The sequence below is a fragment of the Arachis hypogaea genome, chromosome 2 (genome assembly GCF_003086295.3).
Source record: "Arachis hypogaea cultivar Tifrunner chromosome 2, arahy.Tifrunner.gnm2.J5K5, whole genome shotgun sequence".
NCBI lineage: Eukaryota > Viridiplantae > Streptophyta > Magnoliopsida > Fabales > Fabaceae > Arachis > Arachis hypogaea.
Window position 1 is genome coordinate 88,010,376 of NC_092037.1, and position 13,096 is coordinate 88,023,471.

The 13,096-nt window shown below is 35.5% G+C and overlaps 1 protein-coding gene across 1 annotated transcript; it reads right to left on the minus strand.

The window, feature by feature from the left end:
* Positions 1–916: 916 nt before the first annotated feature.
* LOC112727491 (uncharacterized) lies at positions 917–2,242 on the minus strand. Its single transcript, XM_025777255.1, has 2 exons — positions 2,129–2,242; positions 917–1,930 (listed from the first exon to the last, which is right to left on the minus strand). Exons 1-2 carry the CDS (start codon positions 2,240–2,242, stop codon positions 917–919), a joined length of 1,128 nt encoding a protein of 375 aa, XP_025633040.1.
* Positions 2,243–13,096: the final 10,854 nt, after the last annotated feature.

Genomic DNA, 13,096 nt, shown 5'->3' on the forward strand with positions numbered 1-13,096 from the left:
AATACATGAATAATATAAAAATATATAACAAATTGAACATGTTATAAGTAAAATTATAAATATAATAATAAAATATTATTATAATACATTGTGCAGTTTGGATTAGATTTGATCAGTTATGAGAAGTAGATTTAAAATTCGATCAGTTCAATCTAGCGATTTACAAAAAATAAAATACAATCAAATTCAAATTAATGAAATTTTAATCGATTTTTTATTTAAATTGAATTGGATGATTAATTTAATTTAGATCAGTTTAAATTTAAACACTTTTATCAATAGTTGAATCCCCTTTTTTTATGTTCTTCTAAAGTTTAAATTTTAGCATTTCTTATTTATATTCAAGGATAAAAAACGTAAACAAGCCAAGGAGAGAACAATTTGACACAAATAAGCCAAAGCAAAATCTGATTCATCAATCAACCAAAACACATTTCTATGTAGTTCGAACCAACTTGGTTCGAACTCACTTTCCATGTAATTCGAACCAAATAAGTTCGAATTACACATTGTAACCCATTGCCACATAATTCGAACCAATTTGGTTCGAACTCTAACTCTATAATTCGAACTAATTAGGTTCGAATTACCCTGAAAAAATAGTCACCAAGTAATTCGAACTAACATGGTTTGAATTACTAAGAATTCGTTCCACACAGCAATTTAAGTTACGAACATAGTTTCCGCATCATGGCTTAATAAAATTCGTACAGTTATTTATTCCGGTGTGTATTAGACATACATTTCATTTAAAACTGCGGAGACAGAACATATTCATTAACTAAAATCCCATTCAGAGTACATCACACTAACGTTAACAAATTCTATCAATCACCAACTACAAGTAAGAAAATCGATAATAATGGAATCTAAACGCGAAATTGAAACAACAAAAGTACCAAAACCACCAATACACCTAATCATGCCCCCGTGTGTGCTTTGCTCCTCCGAGCTGTGGGCAACTCCGACGTGTGTGGCCGGGCTGCCGACAAAGCCCACATCTCTTTGGCCGGTTCGGATCTGCCTCGTCCATATTGGTCTGTATCCGAGTGGACCTCGGACGACCCTCTCTCGCACGCCTCTTATTGGGGTCAGGGATGACAGTCGGCCCGTCATATGGTGGCCAGAATCCCTCCGGAATGGGAGGTGTGAAACCCATCCGATACACACTAAAAACCGAACTAAGACGATACACCTGGTGGACGTAAGGCTCCCATGTAAGCCGTGAGTAGGCACAGCATGCCAGTGCATGGGGACACGGGAAATGAAATGCCTGGAAGTATCCACAGTCACATGTCTGAGATGCAAGCGAGACTCTGTAGCTACCCAGTGAGAAAGAACCAGTCGAAGTTGTCTCTGCGACGGTGAACTCGGAGTTATCCCTATCATACACAGTAATCGTGAAGCACCTAGCCGTCTTCAAGTTAGCCTCTATACACTTCACCAAGTGCTGACTAAATTGTTGTCCGGTTCCCATCTGCGCCTCAGCCTCTCTCCCTTTGCGAACAAATAATTCGGCCAACCTTCCGTATGTTGCCTTCACTAGCGAGCACACAGAAAGGTTTCTGACACCCTTGAGGATCGACTTCACACACTCAGATATATTCGTCGTCATGTGTCCGAATCTACGCCCCTCATCACAATGTTGTGTCCACAACGAATACTCAATCCAGTTCGCCCAGTCACACATCGCCGGGTCTTCGGACCTAAGAATATCAAACCAGTAATGGAACTCGACCTCGGTCTTAGCGTACGCCGCATTCACAAGTAGCCTCCTTGCGTCTTTGCCCTTGAAGGTGAGGGCGAAATTTGCCGCAACATGTCGAATGCAGAATGCCCGGTATGCAGACGGAGGTAACCAGCCTCCGTCAGGAGCCTCAAGTGCGGCCTTGATGCCGTTATGCCTGTCCGAGATAACCAGCAGACCCGGCTGTGGTGTCACATGCTCACGCAGGTGGGAGAGAAAGAAGGACCACAACTCAGCATTCTCACCCTCGACTAATGCGAATGCAACAGGGAGTATATTGGAGTTCCCGTCCTGTGCAATCGCGACAAGCAACGTTCCCCCATACTTGCCATACAAATGGGTGCCGTCAATACTAACTAGCGGCTTGCAATGACAGAATACCTCGATACACGGTGGAAACGTCCAGAATAGTCTGTGAAAATAAGCTCGAGACTCGTCCAACTGTCCACCGACACGAACAGGGCTCGTCCTTAGGACTGCAACAGTACCAGCCATCGTCAACTGGACTCCTAACACCCACCTTGGGAGCTCGTTGTACGACTCATCCCAGTCACCATAGATGAGGGCAACAGCCTTCTGCTTCACCAACCAGACCCTCCTGTAAGTCGGCCTAAACCCAAAGTGTGTGGCGGTGGCATTTAGGAGCACCTTGATGCTGTCGGATGCATCAGCCCTAACCATTGGCATAATGAATACCGATATCACATGGTAATCCAAACTCCTGTGGTCGCTGGAAATGGAGGTGGCGAGACAAGTATGCGGTCCGTTGTAACGTTTGACCTCCCAAAGTCTCTTGCGCTGTCGGAGACTAAGCCGAATCAACCATGTGCACCCATTGCCAAACTCAGAACACTTGCCCACATACCGGCGATAATCAGACTCCACGACCTTGTACTGTACCCCTCGACGGATGCTGTAAGTCTTGACACTTAAGAGGGCCTCTTCTTTATCCGGAAATTGCTGACCAACCTGAAACTCTGTCAGACTACAGACCCTTCAGCATCTCTAGCGCCAAATCCAGCCGGCTGCCCAGGAACCCCCTCCTGCCTCATGGCATCCAAGTCTAAAGAGGAAAAATGTGGAGGGTACTGCTGCGTGCCAGAGCTAGAACCACCACCCGCCTCAACAGGCTCACTTGCTCCAACATCATCGCCACTGTCATCAGCAATCATATCCGGCTCGACATCATCGTCCTCTGGATCATCCAAGAATCAATCTCCAACCCCAGCCGGTGCAGCACACTGTAAAGAGGTCCGCAGATATTCCCTTTCTCCGACCTCGTCGCCTACACTGCTGTTGAGATCAACAGCGAATGAAGGGGAGGCGACAGGTGGACGGGTGGCTCGTACGCAGGGACGGAGGAAGATGCAACGGCAGGTCTGGAGCTAGAACCGGCTACCGTGGCTAAAGTGGTGGTATTTCGGTTCGAATCCCCCGAGCTGGACACCGCGTCAACTAACTTTGCCAACAGTTCTGGTGTCCTCACCTCTGGAAACTGCCGGCGACAATAAAACATGACCTGCAAGTCCTCATCACTCCCGATTGTGAAACAATCGTACTTTACAGTTTCCTGGAGCACCGTGATTGGAATTCGATAAAAAAAATTTCTAGCCCTTTTCACACCTTCTAGACCAAGTTTCAGCAGTATAGAGCTAACAAGGTCCTCATACCTCGTCGTAGGCCTGACGATAATACAGAGAGGATCCTTATCAGTGAACTTCACACCGGAACGAGTTTTCCTCTTAATGGATCCTCTGTGGTGAACCAACACTACAAAACTCTCCTCACTAGTCATCTTACCCCCCTCTAATGATAGTAACTCACGTTCACACCATATATATACAGGTCTGGTCCTCACTAATTCGAACCAGCCTAGTACGAAATATGGTCTGTGTAATTCGAACCAAACTGGTTCGAATTACTTGAGGAGTGTAATTCGAACCTAATTGGTTCGAATTATAGAGTTAGAGTTCGAACCAAATTGGTTCGAATTATGTGACAATGGGTTATAATGTGTAATTCGAACCTATTTGGTTCGAATTACGTTCGAATTACATGGAAAGTGAATTCGAACTAAGTTGGTTCGAACTATATAAAAATGTGCTTTAGTTGATTGATGAATCAGATTTTACTTTGGCTTATTTGTGTCAAATTGTTCTCTCTTTGGCTTGTTTATGTTTTTTACCCTATATTCAAACCACACATAATAAAGCTTCTCAAACTCGGTCTCTCTTATATAGGAATTTTACATTTTATTCATAAATCATTATTGTTTAGAATAAACATATATATGATTTTTTGTTTGGTCACAAAAAATAATTTTAAATACCGAATCGAATTTATTTTAAAAAAAATCATCAAATCTAAATCACACTATAAATAAATTAGTGTTCGAATAACATGATTTTTAATTTAAAGGCGACCCAAACTGTGAACACAATGTAGGCAATCAACCTAGATTTCGATTAAAGTGCCTTATTAGTTGTTACCTCCTAGACATAGTCATATTAATTATGTCATGATTTCGGTATTACTAATGTAACATTCTGACACCGTGTTTGTTTCTAACGTTCTATAGAGAGTGGTTAAAGAATTTCAGAATGTCTTTTCAATTAGAAAAATGACAAAATCTTAAAGAATTAACTGAAAGCTACAATAATTTGCACTGCATGCAAAAGCTGAGAAAGGGGACAAAACCAATGGCCTGCTCTTTCGAATCTTCAGTTCCTCTGATCAACAGAAAACAAACTTATTCTGAATTTCTCCAACCGATGAAATCATGAAAACAACGGAAAATAATACCAGTTTAATTTGCATGCTTGAATAGTATTTTTAAACATAAATATTTGATTACTAAAAAAAGTATAAATTAAACGAGTAACTTCAATTTAGTTTGATTAAGAAGAAGAACATGCGAATAAAAAATATACTTTGTTGATGGTTGCTGATTTTATAGTTTAAACACAATAAATATTTTGTGCAATTAAATAGACTTCGAAATAAAATGTATGAATTCGAAGCTAATTAAATGGTCTTGGATTTGAAGTTTGAACTGCGGTACAAATTAAAAACTAAAAGAAACATATTTGTTAAAACTTATTTCAAATGAAATATTATACTAAATTCATTTAGCATCTACTATTATTATCCAATAAAATAATTTTAAATAGAACTCATATTTTATTTAATAATAGATAATAAATAAGTTGGTATATGATTTCTATAGAAAACAAGTATACATACTTATTAGAATAACTCATAAATGAATGATTCATATCCAATAAAATGAGTTATTGTTTACGTATTCAATTCGTTTTCTTAAATTAATGGAAGATTACTAAGATCAGTTAATGTTAGAATGTAGTAGAGACTTACAGTTGGAACAAATTAAATAGGTAGAAATTTTCTTATGCCAAAAGGAGATGTCATGATGAGTTATGCCGTTTAGGAAATTAGAGTTTTATTTATGAATAAATGCATGGAGGAACTCATTGCCTTTCACATTATGCTTTGAAGAGAAAAGATTTTGTTTTAAATTATGAAGCATAGATAATTTGCTCTATTATTATGTCTGCATCTCAAATTCATTTTAAACACTATATTTATTTATATTTGTTTGACAAATAATAAATCCTTTTAAAAAAATATATTTAAATATATATAAATATTATCACATATTAATATATTTAATTTTATTTTTATTATATATTTTTAAAATAAATTAAAAAAATTAATTTATATTTTAATGATAATAAAATATTAAATATTATTATAATTTATTTAAAAATTATTTTTATTATATATATCTGCATATTTCATATCGTGTCACTTCGTATCTCGTATCTGTATTAATGTCCCTGTATTATTTGGTTTTAAAAGTTTAAGACATACATTTTTGTCCTTTTTGTTACTTGTTATAGTTTTCTAAGTACCATTGCTTGCCATTATGTAGAAAATGGAAACAACATACAATAGTGCCAATCACCATGCCTTATGTTATGTACCATTCTTCAATCCACATCAGGCAAAACATCTACGGTAATGACAGACAATATATACAATCACATACTGTTAAGAATTATATGATGCCATATATATGGCAGATTCTCCAAAGAATATTTCTTTTTCTTCACCTTGCACCTGATTATATACATTTTGAATACCAGAAATTTTTAAAACAATAAAAATTAACAAAAATCTGCCAATAAACTAACTATGGTGTGACGGCCATGGTTCTGAAAACCGGACCGGACCGGCCGGTTTAACCGGAAAAATCGGGAACCGATTACCTGATCGGTCCGGGTAACCTCAAAAATTGAATGACAAAGAACTGGTAAAAAAACTGGTCGAACCGACAATTAACTGACGAATCGAAAGAATCGTCCAGTTTTTTGGCGGTTTAGTGGTTTGGAAATTCAGATGCCAAACGACGTTTTGGCTTTTAGAAAAAAAAAAAAAAGAAAGGCGTACGCGTTAAGCCGTTAACCAAACCTAACCCTAATCCACTTTCTTCCCCCATTACCCCAATCAGCCAATCTCCCCTTTCTTCCCCCCTCACCCACCAAGGCCACCATTGTCACCGCCCACCAAGCTCCAGATTCCAGAAACCACTGAGCCACCCATAGCCATCCACAGCAGCAGCGCTTCTCATTCGCCACCCACAGCCATCCACAACAGCAGCGCTCCTCATTCGCCACCCAAACCAATCCACAGCAGCCGCGACCACCACCGCGTTGAGCCCGCCTCCTCGTCGCCGAACGTCGCCGAGCTCGCCGAGCCCGCCTCTTTATTCGCCGGTAAGACTCTGTTCTTGTCGTCTTCCTGATTTTGAACTCGCTCCCTTCTGAAATCTGAGCTCGCCTGTTCTGTTTGAAAAAAAATAACAGGGCATTTGAGTTAAAAAAATAACATATGAATCCAGTTAAATATGCTTCAGGTTCGATCTGTTTTTCAAGTCGTGTTGAGTCTCGAACACTTTTATTACCTTTTCAATCTGTTTGCTGCTTCTGAATATGTTCTGATCTTGATTTTTGTTTTTGATTTTCTATGCTGCCTGTTCTGTTTGCTGCTTTTGAATATGTTCTGATCTTGATTTTTGTTTTTGATTCTCTAAGCTGCCTGTTCTGTTTGCTGCTTTTGTTTGCTGCTTCATGAATATTTTTGTTGCTTCTGAATGGAAATAGTTTGAAATTTTTATTTTACCTGAATCAGTTGATTTCTGTGACTGTCAAGCTGCATGAACAAATTACATATATTATGAACAGTGTCAATTATCTAGGCAGCAAAATTTATCTTTCATATACATGACCAAATGTACTGTTTGCTGCTTCTGTTTGCTGCTTCTGAATATGTTCTGATCTTGATTTTTGTTTTTGATTCTCTATGCTGCCTGTTCTGTTTGCTGCTTCATGAATATATACCTGTATGTTGATATAATCTTCTGTGTCATCAATATATTCATGCATATACAAACAGTATCATGATCATGATGAATATTTTTTGCTGCTTCATTATTTTCATGGTTTTCTGAAGTTGATTTCTTGTCTTTGGTTTACTTAATGATAATTATGATTTTTTATGAGTTGCACCTTTGATTAGTTGAAAACTTGCTAGTAATTGTATCTTTTGAATGTAGAACATTATGAGTTTGTCATTATATACGTTTTATTTTTTGTTTAGTTATAAATTTTGATGTTTGAAATTGTTTGTGAACCTCTAATCTTAAGTAATGGATAATTTATTATGTGAAATATTAAATTTTATTAAGTTAGAAATTATTGAATTTATATACTTAAGATTATTTTAAATTTTTTAATAATTTTATTTAATATTTAATTAAACCGGTTGAATTCCGGTTAAACTCTGGTCGAACCAGTAAACTATTAAACCAGTAACCTCATCGATTTATTGACCGGTCCGGTTCTCGCAACCTTGATGACGGCATAGTAGCTGGTGAATATTATTATCGAATTTTTTTCGACAGTAAACTCAAACTGAACTAATAATTCTAAAAGTAATTATTGTCAAAATTTTCTAACGATAGATAATTAATACTGAATAACAGAAATTCGATGATAAATAATTATTGACGATATTTATATTGTTGGACTTCTAACAATTATTATTGTAGTGGATTTTTAAGTAGAATCGGTCAGTAAATCCAATAATTTTTAACAAATTATTTATAGTGAACATTGATTTTTTGGTAGTTGAGCGGTTGATAAAAGTAATGAGTATGGTGGTGATGATTGATAGTGTTCGTATGTGATGTTGGAAGTGTAATGGTATTAGGATGACAAAGGTGAAGATGAAAGTAGTGGATGCTGGTATTTGGATGTACATGTTTTGAATTTGGATGTAGAAATATTGAATTTTAGATGATTATTTTTGAATTTTTTTATATGTATATTTTTTTTAAAATTTGAATATGTAATTTTGGATGTGTATCTCTTTGAATTTTTTAGGTAAATTGCCATGCGATGTAATAATGTTGAAAAAATTACGGTGCCAAAATGTTAGGATTTGGTTGAATTAGTCCCACATTGCTTAGGATAGCAAATGGAGTGGGTGGCCTAAGTTATAAATATGAGGCTAAGTTTTTCATTTGTTTTTGCACCAGTCGGAAACACTTTAAGCTTGTATTTGATTTTTCTTTTCCTCTATACTCTTTGATTAGAGAGTGTTGTGAGGTGTAATTAGATATTTGCTTTGAGAGAGTGTGGGTGTACTGGGGTGCCGGTGTTAGAGAGAAAGAAGTCTATGTGTTGTAACAATTTTCACATAGTGATATTCTCTGGTTGTCATTTGACAACGGCCGTGGTTTTTCTCCGGTAATTGGAGTTTCCACGTTAAATTCTTGTGTTGTGATTGTGTCTATTTTATTTCTCTGTCAAAGGTGTTTTCTCAATGGGGAATGGTGTCTTATTCCCAACAAGTGGTATCAGAACTTCGGTTTGGTGGAATTTATTCTTAGTATGCTCTGTGGTTGTAGCCTAGTCTGACCTTTCACATCAGAAAAGAATTTTGTCCTGTGGCTTGAGGTTGATCTTTGGTTGCTGTTGTTGTTGCTGGAAGGCAGTGTGACATTGTGAGAGTGCAGTTTGGAAAAGGTTCTGGCTAAGGAAAGACTTGGTATTTAAGTGTGTCCATTGTGACCCACCTCTCTTTCCTGGGGACTCTTCCTAGTGCACGATCTACAGTTGAGTTATACTATTCCAGTATACGGTTGCAACAATGTCAGGATATTCAAGTGCTGTGAAGCTTGAAATAGAGAAATTTGATGGAAGAATCAATTTTGGCTTGTGGCAAATACAAGTCAAGGATGTGTTGATACAATCAGGTTTGCACAAGGCGTTGAAGACAAGAAGTATCCTCATGGTATTACCGCACTGCCATGGATAAGGATAAGTTGTGGCAATCGGGTCCATAATTGCACACGGGCATTGGTTGGCGTTGAGATGCAAGGTGTGTGGCGGAGTTAGGTCGATGGCTGAAGAACTTCCAGGAAAAGCCAATTTGGAAGTTGCGCCATGAATTTTCAGCAAGGTTTCGATCTGTACCAAGGCGAAATGCTTGGAGTGGTCTAATTCCAAGTGAGTATACTTTCATGGTGGAGTATGATAGTTCTCTGAACTATGATTGTCGATATAGACAATGGCAGCAAAGAATTGTCGGTGTTGACAATGGAAGCTGAAGATGTGTGACTATTTCAATCAAGGTGGAGATTGTTAGGATTTGGTTGAATTAGTCCCACATTGCTTAGGATAGCAAATGGAGTGGGTGGCCTAGGCTATAAATATGAGGCTAAGTTTTCCATTTATTTTTGCACCAGTCGGAAACACTTTAAGCTTGTATCTGATTTTTCTTTTCCTCTGTACTTTTTGATTAGAGAGTGTTGTGAGGTATAATTAGATATTTGCTTTGAGAGAGTGTGGGTGTACTGGGGTGCCGGTGTTAGAGAGAAAGAAGTCTATGTGTTGTAACAATTTTCACATAGTGATATTCTCTGGTTGTCATTTGACAACGGCCGTGGTTTTTTTCCGGTAATTGGAGTTTCCACGTTAAATTCTTGTGTTGTGATTGTGTCTATTTTATTTCTCTGTCAAAGGTATTTTCTCAATGGGGAATGGTGTCTTATTGCCATGCGATGTAATAATGTTGAAAAAATTACGGTGCCAAAATCAATGTTATTGTATATAAAAGTTAGTTGATTATTTACTGATTTTTATTGTTCAGGATCTACAAGAATCAAAATAATATATATTGTACTAACTTATTTTTAGAGGCTTGCTACACATACAAGTCTTTTTGGCTTACAAAACGCATGTTATTCAACAACTTCATGTTTTCAAAGCGCGCTACTCATCATACATTATGAATGACTCTTCTTCTTCTTCCTCCATGAAAATAATTTTTTTGCCAAATTTAAAGATAATGGAACTTCAGAAATACACCCAAAGGATTACGGAAATACACCCAAAGGATTTAAGAAATACACCCAAAATTCTTTGAAGTACACCTTATGCATATTTCAGAACTCTTTCTCTTTCTCCTCCTCATCTTCTGCTGCTTCTTCTTCTTCAAAAACGATTTTCAGAGCTTGATGTAAAAAAACAGAAATCGAGAATAACGAAAAAAGAAAACAGAGAGAAAAGCACGTAAATGAAGAAGAAGAACAAAAAGAGGAAGAAGAACGTGCAGCAAGAAGAAGAAGAAGAAGAAAAAGAAGGCAAGAAACGAAAGAAAAGAAGAAGAAGAGGAAGAGGAAGAAGAACGTGCAAGAAGAAGAAGAACGAAAAAGAGAAAGCAAGAAACGAAAGAAAAGAAGAAGAAGAGAAAGAGGAAGAAAAACGTGCAGCAAGAAGAAGAAGAATGAGAAAGAGAAGGCAAGAAACAAAAGAAAAGAAGAAGAAGAGGAAGAGGAAGAAGAAGAAAAACGTAGACCTTGCATCGCATTTTTGGGGTTTATTCGTTAATTAACTTGTAAAGCATACAAGTCCTAATAACTTGTATGCAGAGCTTTTCTCATATTTTTAAAGGACATTAAAAGTTTAATTTAAGGATTTAATCCTTAAAAGATGTAAGAAACGATAATTAGGTTTGACTTTAATTGTGAGCTATAATATATGGATATTAATATAATAGGAATACAATACGATACAAAATATACAAACACACAAAATTTAAATTTTTATAAGACATGAAAACACGATATATATATATAACATGTTTAGATAAATTATAATGATATTTTGATATTTTATTTATATTAAAATATAGAATAAAATATTAAATTGCTCTCTTACATTTGGATGTAATCCTGTTTTTGGTTCTTAAAATTAAAGTATTCTATTTGAATCTAAAAAATTTTATTTAGCTTCAATATAATCCCACCGTAAAATCAAAGTTAAATAATTAATGGAATGTCCTAAATAATAACAGTATAAAAACAAGATCAATAATTTGAAAAACAAGTGTAAATTCCAGAGGCACAAATTCAACCGTGAGATTAAAATTAAATAATTAATGGAATGTCCTATTTATCATTTTCCTTATTATTTAAATGAAATATTTTCTATAAAGCTAAGAAAAATGATAAATAAATATATTGATGCATCACGGTTGATTTTGTGCCTCTGGAGCTTGTATTTATTCTCCAAATTATCGATCTTGCTCTTGTACTGCTATCATGTAGGACATTCCATTAATTATTTAATTTTGATCTCATGGTGGGACTATAATAAATCTTTTTTGAATTCAAATAGGACACATTAAACCTTAAGAACAAAAATTGGATTACGCCCAAACGTAGGGAACTAATTTAGTATTTTACCTTAAAATATAAATTTTTTAACTATTTTAAATATTTTTTTAATTATATAAAATATTTACAATAATTTTGTATTTTAATAAATAATAATATATACTATTTCTAAACTCATTTCTAAAACAAATGTTAAGAATAAGATTAGACACGCTCATACGTAATGGTATTTAAGTGCGTGTTCGGAGAAGTTTTATTTATTTTCTATTGAGACATGGTTAGACAAAAAAGATATCTAGTGTCGATGAATTTTGTGTCCAAAATATATCCAACACATAGACACAACCATTCAACTAAGTGTTCATACTTCACAAACTGCGAGACTATCTTACTTTACTTACTATTCCGACCACGCTTTCCGGTCTAATCCTATTTCTCATTGAACTAGCTCAATGCTGGAGGTCCAAAAAGAGGATGACCCAACGAAATCAGAAAAGACAAGATTGGGTTTGATTTTCTCTCAAATTTGTCGTTAATTTCTTCTGTGCCAAAATAAAAAAGGATCCTCAGATATCTAAAAAACGAGAGAATCCTCTATTAATTCTCCTATCAGCTATAAATAAGGAACATAATATCCTCTGAAAGTATGAACACAATCATAATTTTATTATTTTTCTTTAAATTTTTTTATTTAAATGTCAAAATGTCATTACAAATACCTCTTTTGATTCGTGTTCAACATTTAGCGTTAGAACTACCTATCTTAATTTCCACATCTGTTCAGATCAGTAAACGAACAATTACAAAAAAAAAAAAAATTATGTTTGATGACCCAAAATTACTTATTGTTATACAATTCACTAGTATTTTGGTGAATATTCTCGATTCAAATACAAATTATAGAATTACACTTCAAATAATTTAAAATTTCACAAAGTACAATTATAAGGATCAACATACCATCCTAATTTAAAGAATACCTCTTACCCTATTTTTTTCTTTTTTTTTTTCGTTTTTTCCTCTTTTGGTCAATCTCTCATCCTATCTATGAGTTCATTTAATCTCTATATTTTACAAAACCTTTTTAGCTTGATTCTCTAGGATGAGGCTAGTTATGTACCCTTGTCTTTGGGCCAATGAAGAGGCGATTTGTTTGCTCATCAAAGACACAAAGCCAACTAGGAAAACCACACCAAGAAGTAAGAACTTCGTGGATGCTTGTGTTAGCCTGTTAGGAGAAGGGAGTGTAAAAAAAAAATAAAAAAGGGAGAAATTAAACTTGAAACAGGAAAAAGAAAAAGGAAGAAAGGAAAGTAAAGGCCAGGTGAAGGGGGGGAAGTTTTAAAATAATAAAAGAAAAATAAATAAAACAACGAAAGCGAAATGTGAGAAAGGGGAGAGTGGAAACAAAAACAAGGCTTAATTAAAAAAGCTCGCTAGAATGCCGTGATTTACCTTTGCTCTTTTTTTATTATTTTTTTTAGACAAGAATCTTTGAAAATTAAAAGGCATCACCATCAAACCTGAATTGGAAAGGAGAAAAAGAAATTATATTACGATGAATAGGAGGGAAAAAAAAATAATAA